The sequence below is a fragment of the Oncorhynchus masou genome, chromosome 8 (assembly GCF_036934945.1).
Source record: "Oncorhynchus masou masou isolate Uvic2021 chromosome 8, UVic_Omas_1.1, whole genome shotgun sequence".
NCBI lineage: Eukaryota > Metazoa > Chordata > Actinopteri > Salmoniformes > Salmonidae > Oncorhynchus > Oncorhynchus masou.
Genome location: NC_088219.1, coordinates 38,363,848 through 38,384,072, shown reverse-complemented (window position 1 = coordinate 38,384,072; position 20,225 = coordinate 38,363,848). Strand labels below are relative to the sequence as shown.

General features: G+C 42.4%; 1 protein-coding gene across 1 annotated transcript; it reads right to left on the bottom strand.

The window, feature by feature from the left end:
- Positions 1–3,354: 3,354 nt before the first annotated feature.
- On the bottom strand, positions 3,355–16,363 carry LOC135544633 (tubulin-specific chaperone A-like). Its single transcript, XM_064972390.1, has 4 exons — positions 16,184–16,363; positions 11,900–12,026; positions 5,920–6,006; positions 3,355–4,936 (listed from the first exon to the last, which is right to left on the bottom strand). Exons 1-4 carry the CDS (start codon positions 16,234–16,236, stop codon positions 4,856–4,858), a joined length of 348 nt encoding a protein of 115 aa, XP_064828462.1. The 5' UTR covers positions 16,237–16,363; the 3' UTR covers positions 3,355–4,855.
- Between the last annotated feature and the right edge of the window lie 3,862 nt (positions 16,364–20,225).

The following is a 20,225-nucleotide window of genomic DNA, read 5'->3' as shown; positions in this document are numbered from 1 at the left end:
GGAAGTAATACAAAGGAAGCGTCCGAGCGTAAACTTGGGGCACTTTGGGGTCCTCTCCCAGTCCATCCCGGGTTGAATTAGCTCGGCTCATCTTTTATCTAGTGGCAATCTGGTGTCACGACCGACCGGGGAGCACCAGACAATCTCGGACACACTGGGGTCACAGCAATCCCTTATGCGCCACGCAACCGCAGGGTAACTATCTACCGCTCGTCCTGAAAATTAGAAAAAAGGAGAAGAGTGTGGATTAAATTTGGAAACAATTGTCTGTTCTTCTTTTTCATACCTGTAATATCGCAGAATGTGGATTAAAGCGCCAGAGCAGAGAATGTGTGCGTTATTCAAGATGTCCGGGTTTGTGTTGTTTTTTTCCCTATTTTTATTCGAAGAGCATATTAATTGTATTTGCCGTATACCTATTCAGCATCAATTATCGTAATAATATTATTTAATATGTTAACAGTTTACCTGTGTCAGTTTAGGCAGTCTTGGATTGTGCGCTGAAACCATAACGATAATTTAAAATCATTACTTTGTTTGGTGTTCGCCACTCCGTCAGAACTGCACCATTGCGTGTGATTGATTGCGCGCTTATTTTTACGACTTTTCGATAGCTCACGGCTTTTATGGCTGTACACAAAAGTGAATGACTCATTTCCGTGCGCCATCTCATATTTAACCCGGGAAAACGCCACGAGGCAGACGCAGTGGCATGGTGCTCCAAGAATGCATTAAACTGCACTTTTATTGATACCGTGTAGGCTACAAAATACACATTTAGGTTATATGAAAATGTGTCTTTGTGTCGAAAGTGACCCTGTATTAAATTCCTTTCTTACAGTGCTGCAAATGGCCAACGTTGGACTTTTCATGGCGGAGGAAGTTATTTTCCCCTAATAAATAGGTTTCAGATTGTTGACCAGGGACAAAGAAAGACACTAGCTAGGCTGAAAACACATTGGCTCCCTCTAATACAATTTATTCAGCTAGTTTACCTCGTACAATACCTATAGATTGAATCTCTGTAAGCCAATACCCGCCCCCAGAACTAAGCACAGGGATTTCAAGCTTTATTTGTAAAACGTGGAGTAAAACCAAGCATTTTATCAAATTCATTTGTGGGAAGAAATGTATCAATTTCCTGGTGCAACAAAAGGTCCTATTTTCAGTGGGTTTACACCCGTGGAATGTTGCAAGTAACCTACACTGTATCACCATAGGCCTAACCCTTTCTGAATATAATAATAGCCATATGCTAATTATAATCACAATAACAATAGCCTAATAATAATAATAAAAACGGAATAAAAACGGAACAAAAATGAATAGCTTCTCTCCAATAGGCCTATGTATGCTATTGTTTATTGTTAGCATGTTAGTCCATTTCCTAGAAAAAAATCACGAGTTACTCATACAGAAACATCCTTGTTTGAAAACAGTCAAATCATAAAATCGAAAGCACATTATAGTACAAAAGAAAAAATATATAATGTAAATATAATACAAATAATAATAATAATAATTGTTACCATTATTATTATTATCACTGTGTTTATTTTTTCGTATTAGGAACATCGATGTTATGAACACTTTTAGGACTATTTCTCCAACGAAATTGTAACCTATAATTTGAAATTGTAACCTATAATTTGTGTGTGTGTGTGTGTCAGATGAAGGTCCTCGTTTCACTGAATTGAAAAGGCTGTAATTAGGGTAAACAACGAGGAGCAAAGCAGAGTGGCTTCTCTCCTGGCTGAGATCCCCATAACAACATCAATCTTATCCAGCACAGAAATAAAAATAGACAAACAAACAAATTCGCCACCTGCAAGTTAATGCGGCGCATCTGAGTGGAAAGTAGACATTTTCACGCGCTCTGGAGATGAGGAGTGACTTTTAATAAAACCACAAGAAAAACAAATGTAATTCTATACGCAGTATTGGAGCTGTAGATTTCCAGTGCACCTCTCTCTTTTCAACAGGGGCCTTGGGCATTCGCTCGCGCATCGGGAGTTGCACGCTAGAGACACCGCGTGTTGCCTTTTGCCCGTCGTCTCCGCCTGCCCTTCATTCTCCCGCGTGCATTGTCGTCTCGGGCCACGGTGCAGAGAGATAACACGGAGGATGATTTTTGTTGACTCCTTTTCTTCTTCTCCTCCTCCTCTTCTTCTCCCAGGTCTGGGGGTGAATCTAAGTCATCAGGCGTCTGTATTCACTCAATTAGAGAATTCTAAAGAGAAAATCGATCTTCCATCTGCAGAAATGCCAGTTTAACAAATTATATTCTTGTTTCGTGCAGGTGATTTGGTGACAGTCGGGGGATTAGAAGTAATAAGTTGTTGTGTTTGAGCTCTGGGGAGGAGAGAGGAGCGAGGAAATAGAGAGGCGCGGTGCGCGCAAGGGCTCCATCCATCAGGTGCGTCGCCTTGCCGCATCCTTCAGCAGGTTGACGTTTATTGTTATGAGTCTTGTCCTGGAGGCAGAACTGAGCGATTTCCCATACATTCAAGAAAACAAAAATGTGCTTTTTGGTCTTGATTTAAGGTTACACTTTTAGAAAAAAAGGTTCTGGATAGAACCAAAAAAGGTTATATTGCTTGCTTCATTTATTGCGACCCTAAAGGTTTTATATAGAACCCTTCTGTAGGGGGTTCTTCTACACTGAACTAAAATTGGCTCCATATTAGAACCATTGGGTTCCATATATAGGGTTCTATATGGAACCAATTTCGGTTCTATATAAAACCTTAAAGAGTGTCAAAAATGAACAAAGCACATAACCCTTGTTGGTCCTTCCAGAACATTCTTTCTTTGAGTATATTGTTAGACATATACGGTTAGCAGGTTAGGGTAAAGGTTAGGCTTTTTTATGGCTTTGTGGCTGTGCCAGGTAATGGCCACTCTGTAAGCTGCCTCCAGAACAAGACCCATGACAAAAAAAACGCTAACACGCGTCCTTCGCCCACATATCCAGGTAGCGCCTGCGGCCCGCCACCGCATCTCATGGTTCAATTAGCGCCGCTGCCCTATGCGAGGACTCGATTAGACCGTGAGTCATCCGAAAGAAATATAATTATGGTTCCAAATAAAATAATCAGCATTGAAGAGCGATTTCCTTAACGAGATGGATAGGCTGGATGTCACGGAGAGGCGCGCGTCTCATTAGGGCGATAATGAGACTTCGGGGCGATCCCGATAATTATCGAAATCTGTAAAATAAGGATCAAGCCAACCCTTAATGTCTGCCCAGTCAGGTTTTTTGTCTTGTATTATTAGACTGGCATTCGTGTGTCTTGGATGCCTTAACCTCGAAATAGTCTGAACTTATTCGGAAAGAAATAATAGGCCATGAGATTTGTTTGAACATTTAATCAATTATATTATTCATATCCAATGTTATTAACAGGCTTAACATGAGCACAACCTAATACATGTTTTGTCGGCTATAAAAACATATAGCCTACATTGAACATCTTCAAGCATAGTTTAGTTTACCTTTGGGATAATAGTATTTATATAATCCATAGGCGTATCCTCTATCTGGTTGGTCTATGGATAGGCCTACATTTTATGGTCCAGTAAAAATAAACAATTTGGACAATTCCATAGTGGAACATAAAAACTATATATGTTAACCCAAATTAAATATTGAATAATATAGTTTTTAAAAGTCTACACTTGTGGACCAAAATAACAAGTTATTTGATGTCCAACAACTACGCTTACTGGTCATTCGGCAAACAGTCTACGCCTATATTGAAAAAAACAACACTATTTTCACGCCGCTTCGAGACAGCTACGACCGGAAGTGATTTTTTCCGTAGCGTGTTAGATCTTACACAGAAGGTTAAGATAATTAACGTAGCAGTTTAAGATAATTTGATGAAGATTAGGAAAAGAAATAGCGAAAATGCTCTCAAAAGCTGCTACGAAAATCACATTCTGGTCGTAGCTGTATCGTAGTGGCTGAAAATAGTGTGTCCAAGTGTGCCCCATGCTTATACAGTGGATGTGACAGGCTATGTCCAGTTGGTGATGACAGTGCTGATGATGTCACTAGGCCGCATGGATATTATTGACCAGCGGAGGTTGGTGTCCTGAAACAGGCATCATGCCAAAACAGTCCGTGCTGTCTGGGATCCTTGGGCCATCCTTACACCATTGAAGATGAAATTGAACATGGTTTATGGTTAAGATAACACACGGTTTAAAATAAGGGGCTAGGGGTTTAGGGTAGGGACAGCCCAAGGCTCCCAGATAGCACTAACCATATCAAAAACAGTGCTACATTTCTCTCTCCATCAAACCCCAGACAATAGGATGGATGTTATATAATAACGGTTTAGCTAGCTCTCCTCTTGTTAGGTTCTTTGGTTCTATAATTATGTTCACTGGTGACACCTTGCTTGTTATGAGAGAATACATACATACTAAATATTGTATCAGTTATCATAAAGAACAATCTATGCTCAAATCAACAAATTGAGGAACACTTCTAAATCACTTGATGCAAGACGCTAAAGTACAATAGCTTGAATACGAGATAAACAACACAATTAGGCTTCATTTGCAGCTGTACGGTAGAAGCCAAGCAAATCCACCGTGGTAAGAACAGAAAGAAGTGTTCATTGGATGGTTGTGTGAGAGTGTGCACTCCAGAGAAGGATGTCAAGATCAGAAGACACGCTGTTCTCAAACTGTAGAAATAAGTCAAAAAAAAAAGAATAAGTTTTTTAAGTTTAAAAAAAAAAAGAGCGAGAAAAAAAAGTGCTGAACGATTCTGTTTGTCTATGATTCCAAACAAGCCCAGACGAATGGAATGGACATCTAAGTGACGCATTAGAGAGTGAGAGCATCATCCTTCAAGCTTCACTGAATCCAATACGGTCCTGGCCTCTTTGTACTCCGCTGCTTCAGCCAAGTCCTCTTCCGTTTCCTGAAGAAACACACACAGCACATACAGGATATCAATACTAACCCCATCACATACACACAACCTTTAAAAAATGACTAACCCTTCAAATAGCATAACACCAAATCTAACTTACAGTCCACAATCAACCCATAATTAACCTAGCCATGAAAAGTCCACGGTCCAATCACGTGGCTATTCACCAAATGATCATACAAAACCTGGTTTTCTAACACGTCCCTTACATAGTCAATTTAAATAAAAATGTACATTAACAATCTGCATACGTTGATTCCACAGTGTAACATTTCTAGTCAGTGCAGAAGAGTGTGTGTCTGTGTGTGTGGGTGGATGTGTGAGAGAGTGTGTGTGTGGGTCACATCTGTGCTAATCGAGTGCTGCTGGGTTCCTATGGTGGCCCACCACAGTGACAGAACTGCTAATGAACCGTAATGAGTGTGTGTGCGTGCGTGCGGGAAGGGGTTGAGGTGGGTGAGAGGGGATTTTGGTGTGAGGTGGAGAGGGACAAGTCGCTGTCACGTCTACCCACCCTCCCTCAGAGGAGTCATCTGTGATTTCCTCTCTCCCTTCCGCCTCTTTCTGCACGTGTTTCTCACCGAGGCCACGGCTGCCTGACTCCTGCTCTCTGCTAATTGTGAGGACCCTGAGACATGCATGTGTGTGGAAGAAGGGTGTATGTTCCTTTCTCTGGCTTCTTAGATCTGTCAGGATAGACAACACTACAGACAGTCACACGCACCTGCATGATGAGAGTGCCACTGCAAATCACACACTCCCGACACGGAAGCCCAAACTACTAACACCCAGATAAACCTGTCGCAACCAAGACCAAGGAGGATTGGCTCCACCTCCAGAGTCCGGTTCCTCTTAACGTTTCTTCCTTCCCAACAGAGTCCATCTTGGCCACTGTTGCCCTAGGATTGCTCCCATGTGATTTTATTTTATTTTTCTTTTTTTCCCCTGAAAGAAAACAGAGCTGTTCTTACTAGTATCTGGGACAGGTCTGCGTGTGCTATGGTCAGACGCCTGTGACAGTCTGGAATCATCATCTTGGACTCCTGTAGCACCTCCAACTGGAACCCAGAGACAGCACAACACACAACACTCATCAGCACCATCATCTACACCATTTACAAGCATATCAGTTGTGTGTGTTCGATTTTCTTCGAGGGGTCCTCCAAGCAGAAGAACCATAGTACAAAAAAGGTTTAGAAACACTGCTTTAGAACGTAATGTATTAAAAGGTTGAAAAACAACCCGTTACAGCTTCAGTAGCACCACTGTGTCATTCCTGGCAATAGGCAATGTCTTGGTTTAGTATCCCACATACGCTGTGTTAAGGTTAACGTCCCACAACAAGCTCTCTGCCTGTGTGACATTTTTTATTGAGTTATTGATCGGGCAGGGAGTTGGGCAGCAGCAGGGGTCCTCGCCTCGCTCTGCCTCCGGCACACCTGGGTGAGTGGAGAAGAGTAAAGCAGAGAGGTAGCAGCACGGTGATCAGGCATGGAGAGGTATTACTACGCCCAGGGTAGGTAGCACTACGGTGATCAGGCATGGAGAGGTATTACTACGCCCAGGGTAGGTAGCAGGCTACGCCCAGGGTAGGTAGCACGAGGGTAGGTGATCAGGCATGGAGAGGTATTACTACGCCCAGGGCAGGTAGCACTACGGTGATCAGGCATGGAGAGGTATTACTACGCCCAGGGCAGGTAGCACTACGGTGATCAGGCATGGCCCAGGGCAGGTAGTACGGTGATCAGGCTACGCCCAGGGTAGGTAGCACTACGGTGATCAGGCATGGAGAGGTATTACTACGCCCAGGGTAGATAGCACTACGGTGATCAGGCATGGAGAGGTATTACTACGCCCAGGGCGCGGTGATCAGGCAGGTACGCCCAGGGTAGGTAGCACTACGGTGATCAGGCATACTACGCCCAGGGCAGGTAGCACTACGGTGATCAGGCATGGAGAGGTATTACTACGCCCAGGGCAGGTAGCACTACGGTGATCAGGCATGGAGAGGTATTACTACGCCCAGGGCAGGTAGCACTACGGTGATCAGGCATGGAGAGGTATTACTACGCCCAGGGCAGGTAGCACTACGGTGATCAGGCATGGAGAGGTATTACTACGCCCAGGGCAGGTAGCACTACGGTGATCAGGCATGGAGAGGCATACGCCCAGGGCAGGTAGACGGTGATCAGGCATATTACCCAGGGCAGGTAGCACGCGGTGATCAGGCAGGGCAGGTAGCACTACGGTGATCAGGATCAGGCATGGAGAGGATCAGGCATTACTACGCCCAGGGCAGGTAGCACTACGGTGATCAGGCATGGAGAGGTATTACTACGCCCAGGGCAGGTAGCACTACGGTGATCAGGCATGGAGAGGTATTACTACGCCCAGGGTAGGTAGCACTACGGTGATCAGGCATGGAGAGGGTATTACGGTGATCAGGCGCCCAGGGCAGGTAGCACTACGGTGATCAGGCATGGAGAGGTGATCAGGCATGCTACGCCCAGGGCAGGTAGCACCGGTGATCAGGCATGGGAATTGCTACGCCCAGGGCAGGTAGCACTACGGTGATCAGGCATGGGAGTTAGAGCCCGAGGTTCAGGCAGAACTGAGTCTCAGGGTTCAGGCAGAACTGAGTCTCTCAACAGGCAAAGCGAATGGGGAATTCCCCTGACTGGCATCCTAAAAAGCACAGAGGAGTCAGACACACTTCTAAGAAACCCAAGTGGTGAGGTGGAGAGACGCACAGGCTGTGACACACACAGTGAGGTGGAAGAGTGGTACCAGTACCAGTGCAGTGGACTGATCCCATCAACAGCAGCAGGATAAAGACTACACTTCGAAGCCTATTGATTCTATTACAATGAAAACCTCTAATCCGTCCATCCATCCTGCCCTTCAACCTGACCATCTCCTACTATAATCCATCTGCTCTCCCAGTCCCACCACAAACCTACACCTGGTGTGTGTGTGTGTGTGTGTGTATATATATATACTTTTTTGACCCACTGTGTGTGTGTGTGCATATATATATATATATATATATACACATACATACACACACACACACATATATATATATATATTACAGTGGGTCAAAAAAGTATTTAGTCAGCCACCAATTGTGCAAGTTCTCCCACAAGGCCTGTAGCCTAGTGGTTAGAGCATTGGACTGGTAACCGAAAGGTTGCAAGTTCAAATCCCGAGCTGACAAGGTCTGCCCCTGAACAGGCAGTTAACCCACTGTTCCTAGGCCGTCATTGAATTTGTTCTTAACTGACTTGCCTAGTAAAATAAAGGTAAAATAAAAAAATTAAATAAAAAAATGTTCATCATAGGTACACTTCAACTACGACAGACAAAATGAGAAAAAAAAATCCAGAAAATCACATTGTAGGATTTTTAATGAATTTATTTGCAAATTATGGTGGAAAATAAGTATTTGGTCAATAACAAAAGTTTATCTCAATACTTTGTTATATACCCTTTGTTGGCAATGACAGAGGTCAAACGTTTTCTGTAAGTCTTCACAAGGTTTTCACACACTGTTGCTGGTATTTTGGCCCATTCCTCCATGCAGATCTCCTCTAGAGCAGTGATGTTTTGGGGCTGTTGCTGGGCAACACGGACTTTCAACTCCCTCCAAAGGTTTTCTATGGGGTTGAGATCTGGAGACTGGCTGGGGCACTCCAGGACCTTGAAATGCTTCTAACGAAGCCACTCCTTTGTTGCCCGGGCGGTGTGTTTGGGATCATTGTCATGCTGAAAGACCCAGCCATGTTTCATCTTCAATGCCCTTGCTGATGGAAGGAGGTTTTCACTCAAAATCTCACGATACATGGCCCCATTCATTCTTTCCTTACACGGATCAGTCATCCTGGTCCCTTTGCAGAAAAACAGCCCAAAAGCATGATGTTTCCACCCCCATGCTTCACAGTAGGTATGGTGTTCTTTGGATGCAACTCAGCATTCTTTGTCCTCCAAACACGACAAGTTGAGTTTTTACCAAAAAGTTATATTTTGGTTTCATCTGACCATATGACATTCTCCCAATCTTCTTCTGGATCATCCAAATGCTCTCTAGCAAACTTCAGACAGGCCTGGACATGTACTGGCTTAAGCAGGGGGACACGTCTGGCACTGCAGGATTTGAGTCCCTGGTGGCGTAATGTGTTACTGATGGTAGGCTTTGTTACTTTGGTCCCAGCTCTCTGCAGGTCATTCACTAGGTCCCCCCGTGTGGTTCTGGGATTTTTGCCCACAGTTCTTGTAATAATTTTGACCCCACGGGGTGAGATCTTGCGTGGAGCCCCAGACCGAGGAAGATTATCAGTGGTCTTGTATGTCTTCCATTTCCTAATAATCGCTCCCACAGTTGATTTCTTCAAACCAAGCTGATTACCTATTGCAGATCCAGTCTTCCCAGCCTGGTGCAGGTCTACAATTTTGTTTCTGGTGTCCTTTGACAGCTCTTTGGTCTTGGCAATAGTGGAGTTTGGAGTGTGACTGTTTGAGGTTGTGGACATGTGTCTTTTATACTGATAACAAGTTCAGGTGCCAACAGGTGCCATTAATACAGGTAACGAGTGGAGGACAGAGGAGCCTCTTAAAGAAGAAGTTACAGGTCTGTGAGAGCCAGAAATCTTGCTTGTTTGTAGGTGACCAAATACTTATTTTCCACCATAATTTGCAAATAAATTCATTAAAAATCCTACAATGTGATTTTCTGGATTTTTTCCCTCATTTTGTCTGTCATAAATGAAGTGTACCTATGATGAAAATTACAAGCCTCTCTCATCCTTTTAAGTGAGAGAACTTGCACAATTGGTGACTAAATACTTTTTTGCCCCACTGTATACCTTATTCCCACAGGCCTCTGGTCAAAAGTAGTGCACTATATAAGAAATAGGATGCCATTTGGGATGTACACGAGCTATCTAATGTGCATACTGCAAGAGTTGACCATTGGGCATGAAATCGTTGCAGATGATCCTCTCCACAAAGGTGTAAAATCCCTAGAATAGCTGAGATGAAAACAAAGGTTAGGTAGGGCACACAGGGGACAGAGGTCACCCTGGGTCTTTATCTTCTAACAGCCTCTCATCCCTCACTCATTCTACTCTAAGCAGGGAACATATAGGAGGGAGCGAGGAAGAGGGAGGGAGCAGACGAGGATATGGGCCAGCGATCTCCTAGCGGCTGTAAATTACCAGCATGTGGCAGTAATTATCAAACTCCTCCAAAGTTACATAACGTCATTAAATCAGAAATGGTTTAATGACTAAATCACTAAACCCCCCCCCCCCAAGCCTAATTCTTCATAATGATACTACGCTGACCTCATTACAGTGAATGTAGGGCTACTGGCATCATCCGTTCTCTACTGTACTTCTCTTTTACAATAGGCGTGATAAAGCACATTAGAACGCTTCTCCACATTTAGCCACGAAGGTGACAAAGAAAAAGTTGTGGAAAAACACAACAGGTCATTTAGAATGCCAAATAGAACAGTACTAAAAGCACGCACCTCATCGTAGGAAAAGATTATTTGTATGCGTTACTTTATCAGGCCCACTCTTTCCTGTGTAGTAACCAAGAGGGTAGCAACATTGTATTAGCTTGTGTAATAACAAAAATGGCTCCAAATCCATGAATATGCAATCACAAATCAGTTGCTAAATCATAATGAACTTAATACAATGTAGTTACAATAGTATGACATATATATATATAGTATAACTACACAGCTTTAAAAGCAACTTAATGTAAAGTGTTTATATATGTAGGCCTATGTAAAGCACGTTTTTACAACCTAATGTAAAGTGTTTGTATATGTAGGCCTATGTAAAGCACGTTTTTACAACCTAACGTAAAGTGTTTATATATGTAGGCCTATGTAAAGCACGTTTTTACAACCTAACGTAAAGTGTTTGTATATTATATATGTTTTTACAACCTAACATAAAGTGCCTCTGTAAAGCACGTTTTTACAACCTAACGTAAAGTGTTTGTATATGTAGGCCTATGTAAAGCACGTTTTTACAACCTAACGTAAAGTGTTTGTATATGTAGGCCTCTGTAAAGCACATTTTTACAACCTAACGTAAAGTGTTTGTATATGTAGGCCTCTGTAAAGCATGTTTTTACAACCTAACGTAAAGTGTTTGTATATGTAAAGCACGTTTTTACAACCTAACGTAAAGTGTTTGTATATGTAGGCCTCTGTAAAACATGTTTTTACAACCTAACGTAAAGTGTTTGTATATGTAGGCCTCTGTAAAACATGTTTTTACAACCTAACGTAAAGTGTTTGTATATGTAAAGCATGCTTTTACAACCTAACGTAAAGTGTTTGTATATGTAGGCCTCTGTAAAGCACGTTTTTACAACTTAATGTAAAGTGTTTGTATATGTAAAGTTTTTACAACCTAACATGTTTTTTTAAAGCACGTTTTTACAACCTGTAAAGTGTTTTTGTACATGTAAAACATGTTTTTACAACCTAACGTAAAGTGTTTGTATATGTAGGCCTCTGTAAAGCACGTTTTTACAACCTAACGTAAAGTGTTTGTATGTGTAAAGCCTGTTTTTACAACCTAACGTAAAGTGTTTGTATATGTAAAGCATGTTTTTACAACCTAACATAAAGTGTTTGTATATGTAGGCCTCTGTAAAGCACGTTTTTACAACTTAATGTAAAGTGTTTGTATATGTAAAGCATGTTTTTACAACTTAATGTAAAGTGTTTGTATATGTAAAGCATGTTTTTACAACCTAACATAAAGTGTTTGTATATGTAGGCCTCTGTAAAACATGTTTTTACAACTTAATGTAAAGTGTTTGTATATGTAAAGCATGTTTTTACAACTTAATGTAAAGTGTTTGTATATGTAAAGTATGTTTTTACAACTTCATGTAGGCTACTTATTCTTCTGAGTTGTCACCGACCTGTTTCTTGATGACATACTTGGCCTCTGAGTCTGCCTCTTCGTCGCAGGCCTCTGCTTTCAGTCGTTCAATCTTCTCCTCCTGCTGCCTGGTCTCCTTGACGTACATGACCTTCTCCTTCACCAGCCTGGGAAGACAATAACAGACAAGACACAGCACAGCGTAGTTACAAACATACAAAAACAAATCAACACATTGTAGAGCCAGGTCCAGCCAATCAGAATAAGTCCCCCCCCCCCTGTCCTGGTGGATGGTCTCAGATGATGGTAACACATGGTCTGCGATTGTGAGGCCGGTTGGACATACTGTCAAATCCTCTAAAACAACATTTTATAGTAGCCTTTTATTGTCCCCATCACAAGGTGCACCTGTGTAATGATCATGCTGTTTAATCCGCTTCTTGATATGCCACCCCTGTCAGGTGGATGGATTATCTTGGCAATGGAGAAAGGCTCAATAACATTCTGACCACAAGGCTCGAGCTCGTCAACGAGCGTCCGCGTAGTCAGGCGTTAAAATAGAACTTGGTTCTATTTGTGATGCTTGACGCACTACAAGTCCCGCTTCTCCCATCTCCTGGATTTTAGGGGCATATACCCACGTGGGTGATTGAAAGATGAACTGAGGTCCACACTCCAGTCCAGTTGGTAGTGGTAATGCACCTCAAAGTTGGTTTCCAACCGTCATATAAAGTCCAAAGAAGAAGAAGAAACCTGAAGGAGAGATTACTACAAACAAACCCGGTTTATCGTTTTATCTGTGGATTAACTGTCAGAGTAGAGGACCTTGTGCATTTCTGGTAAAATAACAACCCAATGTTTATATCCCAGGGCAAATTAACTAGCAACAGCAAGCTAGCTAGATACATTTCCATACATGTTTAATGCTTTTCGACCTGTCCCCAAATTAATATAGTTGGTTCAGAGTTCGTTTTGATATTTCAACCTGTGTGTCCTGATTGGTCTGGTGTGGGTGAACAAAAAAATAAATAAATCAACATTCTGATGATGTTAAAAACAACACAGAAAAAAACACAAACACCTAAAACCCAAAGCTGTACAAACTCAGGCCCCAAGATGTCAAAGAGGAATGAGGAGGAGTTCTCATTCAACTTACCACCAGGTAAAGTAATGGTCAAACAAACAACAAAAATAGTCCTGACCAATTTGTCCCATTGTTCCCAGATGTGTACAGCATGGGTATAATGTAGCAATGTCGTCTGTGTGTTGGTTATCTGTGGATCTACTACAGTACAGCGCCTTGCCTTCCTCCTCTGCCTGATCACCACGCTCTCCATTTAACTGCCACTTCTGGCAGGACACACACTCTACTGGCCCTTTCTACGATTAATTGATCATCAATTTAGTCCCTAATTTGGACCAAGTCATGTGGTAAATGGACCACTTTTCCTTGATTGTTAGTGAAAATGGGTTTGAGTACATTGATACATTTTGATTATTTATCAATTACGGGCCAAATGGAACTAAATCTATTAAATAAATTCAGATCCTGATTGGCATAATGGAGTTTGAAAATATCAGTATTGATAATGATTCCTGACTAATAGTCTTTTTCCGGCTGCAGCTTTGCTTGTCGGGATGACGACGCGGAATTCATTTTTCATAAAATCAGCTGTGTGCGTTGGTTCGTGTGTGTGAGTGATCCTTCATTAATCAGGCACATTACCCAGAAACACCCTCTCCCTCAGTGTTGCCGTGGCGCCTTGCTTAGCCGAGGAAGCCAACGGCACTCTGTCATATTTTATGTCAATTACCGCTCATTTTAATACGTTTCCATCAAGACGCTGTTTAAACGGGCGGCATATGCAACAAGGAACAGCAGAGGAGCGCTCCTCCTCTCCTCTCCTCTCTCTCAGGCTTTACACAGTAAGGACGTCACCTCTGAGGTTATTTGGAGGGAGAGAAGGCAGCAACAAGAGAGAGGGGAAGAGAGGAAGGAAAAGAAAGGGGGATTGAAATTATTTGAATAAAACTGAAGGACAGTCTAATAACTAAATGTCCACCCCCACCCCGTCAATCCTCCTCTTCCTCTCATCCAGTCCCGATGTTCATTTCTTATTTCTCTCCGGCAGGGTCTTGGAAACTCTGGCTGTGTGTGTGTGTGTGTGTGTGTGTGTGTGTGTGTGTGTGTGTGTGTGTGTGTGTGTGTGTGTGTGTGTGTGTGTGTGTGTGTGTGTGTGTGTGTGTGTGTGTGTGAATGAGGGGTGGGGTCGTCGTGGCTGGTTTTAAATAGACCTGCCACCCAGGACTTAATGGAAAAGGCATCTCTCTGGAAAATAAGGAAAAAAAGGGAATTAGAGATCCGACACACATTCGGCCTCGGCCTCCTCCTCCTCCTCCGGCAGCACTGCATTTTTGAGCACCGGCCTATAGCCCTATGCCAAGGCCCAAATGACAAAGCCAAATTACTGTTGTCATTTTATTAAGGGCATCCGCCTCGCTAGGGCAGAGAGGAGGCACTGACTGGAATGTACAACGCCACAAAGCCAATGGAACAGGCCTTACTGGGAGAGAGCAGACAGGGAGCTGCTAATAACACATAAGGAATGAGAGAGGGGGAGAAAGAGAGGGAGGGGGACATGAGAGAAAGAGGGAAAGACAGACAGACAGAAGGACATAGTAGGGTACAGAATTACACGAGAAATAGACAAAAAGAGAGAAAAGGCAGTCTGTTCCATCTGACCTTGAACAGAGGCTGCAGGTTCCAATGCCAAGGTCATGCTACAGGCCCCAGCTGCTGAATGGGTAATGGATCTCTCCTTACTTAATTTGCCTCAGTGAAATATACCATTCCTAGGACAACCGATGATGAAGTCAACCTATTCCGAATGGGGCCGCATGGGAAGGAATGAGAATAGAGACGTTTTAGAATGGAAATGAAGCCATTCTAGAATGGAGATGCGTTTGAACCAACTTGATAAAGCACCACCTCTCATTACACCGGCGGGCCTGCAGTTTCCCCACTGCATCAGACACCCTGTCTGTGACATCACCCTCTGAGGGAGAAGTGTCAGCAGCCAGCGCCATTACCCACAATCATCAGGGAGCCCGTTAGTAATGTGACCCTAATCAAAACACAATCGATAGCACATTTACACAAAGGGCCACGGAGGGAGCGAACCTGGAGGTGATGAGAGAGGGAGAGAGCAACAACAACAAAAATCCTCGCCATGCTTAGGCCGACTATTCTATTTATGGATGTATATATGGATGATGTCCAGTGTTGTGATGGAATCTCTCGATGAATAGAAGCTCTTGAACAGCTTTCAGGAGAACATGTATTAAAATATGACATTCTTGTTCTGTCCTTCCGAAATAAATAACAGATTGTGGTCAGATGTTGGACTGTAGCAACGGAATGCCCTGTCAGGGAAAACATCAGTCACTTGCAGCAAGGGCCTAATTGTGCAACTCTAAGCTCAAACTGATTGCCTTGTCAACAAAAAAAGAACCTGGCTGAGATGAGAATGAGCTTGCAGAAAATCAGCTGCAGTGCATCAAATGCCTGCATTGAGGCTTATGTTTACAATTGCACAGTCACTGACCATAAACAGGCCTTCAGCCTACATTCACTTGAAAACTTAGCTGGCAAAGCCTGGTCTATTGGCTCTGATGGGTGCATCGCTCGCACCTCAGACAGAGACGACAAGAGAAAACTGCTTATCGTGCACCAGCCAAGAGAATGCCAAAGTTGATTTTTTTGTTTTTTTATTCGCAACAAAAGGCCTGAGCAAGATTTACATAGAAAATAATAAGATACATTAAAACAATTTTAAAAAGTAGGCCAACAGTACATGAGGGGTTGTCATAAAAGATTTGCATCCTTAATAAATTGTCGAGAAGAGAATGCAAACTTACGTTGCATGCTAGCTTGTATGCTAGCCGCTTTACTTTACCGTGATAGGCAACACAACCGGGATGACTTGCTAACGTGACACACGCACTTACTATAAATGGTTAAAACATTGTATAAAAAGGCGAAAATGTCATTCAACAACATACAATGTATATTTAAATATGTTATGGAGTACATGTTCCTATGTCCTTGCTACTGCCTTATTTTGATTGACAATGCATGCACCTCCCTAAAATACCGGTGTATAGTTAAATCTATACCGGCGAAGTGTTCTCGACGCCCAGCCTGACTTCTGTCTCGATCCGTAGGTATCCACGGCCTAGTGGGTGTAGCATGTTAGTCAGTTAGCAAGTTAACGAGCTAGCCTGCTATCTTTTAAGATTGTATTAGTTAAAAAACTGCACTTACCGCTTAACAACGCCAGTCTTGATTTTAATCTGTCGTATTCTTGGATCTGCCATGTTAACTGATATTCTTAAACGACACAATAAAGTACTAGTTTACTGAAATACTGTGAAACGGTTGCTATCCAACACAGCACAACAATATCGCTCATGAGATCCTGGGCATGCGCACTGTGTACCGCGGGGAGAGGAGATGGGCATTTTTGGGCAGATGGATTTAGGCCTAATTCCAGGAATTTGGAAGAGAAAGGCTAAGAATTTGATCTGTTTCGCGAGTCGACGATACGAGATCGAGTGAAATAATGTCATACAAGAGGAAATTCAATCGATAAATGTTGGATTCAAATCCTACATGATTGGATATGTGTATGCTAAATCAAAGTTGCGACTGAGTTCCCCTGGTTCAGTCATGTCAGATAATTTTTAAAACGGATTGGGTGGGAAGGGAGAAAGGAAGGAAGGATGCATTCATAACATTTCTCAATAGGTTCATGTGTGTTCAGTAAAGTAGTAGCCTAGACTTACTCATTTATAGGCTACTCTCAAATTTTTTTGAACGGAGTTTTTTGTTTTACCATCCTTGTGGGGTCCAGAAGTCCTCACAAAGATAGTAAATCAAGAAATTAAACATTTTTTCCGGTTCGAACAAGGAACATGTATATTTTTTGGTTTAGGGGGGTTAGGGTTACAATTAAATCAAATCAAATTGTATTTGCCACATGCGCCGAATACAACAGGTACAACAACAACCTTACCGCGAAATACCTACTCACAAGCCCTTAATTAGGGTTAGAATACGGGTTAGGTTTTGGGGTTTGGGCTTTGTGTGTGTGTGTGTGTGTGTGTGTGTGTGTGTGTGTGTGTGTGTGTGTGTGTGTGTGTGTGTGTGTGTGTGTGTGTGTGTGTGTGTGTGTGTGTGTGTGTGTGTGTGTGTGTGTGTGTGTGTGTGTGTGTGTGTGTGTGCGCTGTACATGTGTTGAGGCTGAACATTTCAGCATCATGGACGGCGATTTTTAAAACCCATCTATATAACGTTAGTATGGAGATACAATAGCGAAACCTTAAACTGCTGAATTATTACGCATTGCGCATGGGTTGCTTCCATGTTGCCTCATGAGCTTTGTTCAAAGGCAAAGTTTATATGTGTAATGTAAATTATTGTAACAACGAATTCGCCTTAACTGTATAGATTCTAGATTCTACAGCCGAGATGTTCAAAGCCCTCAGTCTGAGAACCTTCAAGATACAACATACATTTATTTGTTGGCGCAGCTAGTTGATTAGTTGGGGCATAAACAAATGGTTGTGTCTTCCAAAACAGCCCATTAGATTCCATTTGAATCTCCGTGTCCTCGTCTGCTATTGATTTGTGGTATCCATGAAAAATCATTTAATTTCATAGCATTCCTCAAGGTCCCCTTGACTTGCATCACAAATGCGAGCACGTCAGCAAATCTTGTATCATAGCCTCTATACAGTCGCAATGCGTGCCTTTTGCCGTTTAAGATCTACAGGCCACACATTTCAAACGTATATATAATTGAATAGCTGCATTGTTTATATTTCACCAACAAGAACAGTATCATCAATGCAAAAACTCTTCATTGTTTTACGGTATCCATTCGAAGGCTCGTGATAATTATCATGATAAATTATAAAAAGAATTTACAATTTATATTACTACAACTGCTAGGCTTTATTTGCTATAAGACCATCGTCGTTTCGTGAAAGCATTAAAAAAAAATTTATGCGAGGTTACTACAAATAATAATGTAACAGTAGCACTGTTAGCCTACATAGTAATAAGTACATTCGCAAAACGTCGTTATAGACAATAGGCCTGACGTCTTTATAATCACAATTGTTATTGTTGTAGCCTAATACAATCGCAATCAAAACCACTGGTATAATTAGATTATTACAAATGATTGTGGTCAAAAACAATCCACGATTCAGAGGAAACAAAATTAGGTTGTGCCTCAATCCCTCCATCATGTCCACTTCCACTGGTTGGACAGGTTTACATGTGGTGAGGGAGAGAGAGAGAGAGAGAGAGAGAGAGAGAGAGAGAGAGAGAGAGAGAGAGAGAGAGAGAGAGAGAGAGAGAGAGAGAGAGAGGGATAAATAATTATAGTCTTATTAGGAAATCTTTATCTAATGTAATAAATAAATAAAATCAGCCATGATTAACTTCTGTTCCAGCAGACTACAGAGGTTAAAGCCAGCGACAAAAACTGTATCCATTCCCTCTACCTCTGTAACGACCTAATGATGTAAGATTTTAGATTTGTCATGCCTTAATGCGATTCATTATTTTCAAAAGTGACTCCAAAAAGCCAGAGATATTACCTTGTCGAATACATTTTTCCTCCCTTGCACTTGACACGTTTTGGGAGATTTCAAAAATGGACAAGAGACAAATGGAACGCGCGCGCGTGCTCGTACGTGCAGGTGACGGTGGTTATTACCTGAGGCCTGCAGCATGCTTGGTATATGGTTTCAATAAGCGACAACAGCAAAAAAACAGGGAAAGCTCTAGAAAAAAGGTCAAAGGTCGAATAGCCAGGCCTACAGTAGGCCTAATCTATTCAAACTGCAAGGGACGAAGAGAAAAAAAATCCGTTGGCGGTTTTCCCTCTAGCTCCATGACCGTTGATTATTGGTATTTTCCGAGTTTTCCAAACTAATAAGTGGCACTATCAAGCATTTGGAAGCGCTGGGAGACTACAGACGGGCTGCTAAACTTAATTGATATTGAGCGAGGCGCTGGTAGGCGCGGAAGGGGGCCACTGCTGGGTAATTTGCAGTTTAATCAGCGTTTGTAATGAGAGTGGCTGATTAGCACGGGGTGGAAATAAAAGAGAGTTACAAGGAACGTCTGTCAGAGTCCGGTGATAATTCAGGACTAATTGTAATGATTAGAGCAAACTGGATGACTTTGGAGTTTTCTAATGCGTTGTGTGTGCAGTGCGGTGTGTGTGTGTGTGTGTGTGTTTAGCCATCAAGATTTATGTGAAGTAAAGCAAAAAAAAGAAAAGAAAAGATAGACCTACTTATTCACCTCCACACGCACTGGTCTAGCCTACAGCATTGACATGATGCGATATTAAAAAATAAATACCTAACCATACATTTTTCTGTAGCTCTACAAACCCCTGACATTGGAATGCACAATGTTTTGTCAGATACAGTACATTGGCCTAATCTTGCGGTGTTTACTGCCAATCATTTCAGCACCACGGACAGTGGTTTTTACAAACGTGCAGGTATGCAGACTCCAGCACTGCAACCAATACCCTGCTGCATTATTATGGGATGGGATGTTGGGTTGGCCTAGGCCTAAAGATAAGCCTGATCTTACCTTGGTGTTTGTAACAGGAAATATATGTTATTATTGTATACGTTTATATTGATGCGGTGTGTGTGTTTGTGTGTGTGTGTTCTCGTCCTCGTTTGCTAGCGCGGGGGCACATATTCGGTAAGGGGAACTACTAGACTGAATCACGGAGATCTGATTATCAAACAAAGCAGCTAATTTATCTGAAAAATCGTTGATGGAGTCCGCGGTGACTGAGGGTGCCTCGGAATACCTCAGGAATAGCAAATGTGAAATTAGTGAGATTGTGTGTATGAACGTGGAAGGCCAATTAGCGAGAGAGAGGGACAGAGAGGAAGAGAGAGAGAGAGAAAGAGAGCGAAGGAAAGGGGACGAGCAAATCAGCTGTATGCACGCGCACATGACGCATCTGCCCGTGGAGCCGCGAGGACACTGGCACCTGCTGTTGTTTATCTCTCGATGTCCCTCCTCCCCTCCCTTCCCTCGTCTACTGCTCTCTCTCCCTCTCTCTCCTTCTAATTCCCTCTCTATCTACTTCAGAGTAAGTAAAGTTGGAGATATGACAGGTGAATAACATACATTTCATGACCCGCAGCCACGAAAATAAAAAAAAAGTGTTAATTTGAATATCAACCACCATCTGTTTAAACGACAAACACATAATAATGATAGCCTACCAATTTAAATACAACTGTGAGCTACATTATAG

Coding starts and splice junctions, on each gene's coding strand:
- LOC135544633 (XM_064972390.1), bottom strand. CDS start 16,236: ATGGCAGATCCAAGAATACGACAGATTAAAATCAAGACTGGCGTTGTT. Junction 12,027..16,183: donor AAGACTGGCGTTGTTAAGCG/GTAAGTGCAGTT, acceptor TTGTCTTCCCAG/GCTGGTGAAGGAGAAGGTCA. Junction 6,007..11,899: donor AGTATGTCATCAAGAAACAG/GTCGGTGACAAC, acceptor TCTGGGTTCCAG/TTGGAGGTGCTACAGGAGTC.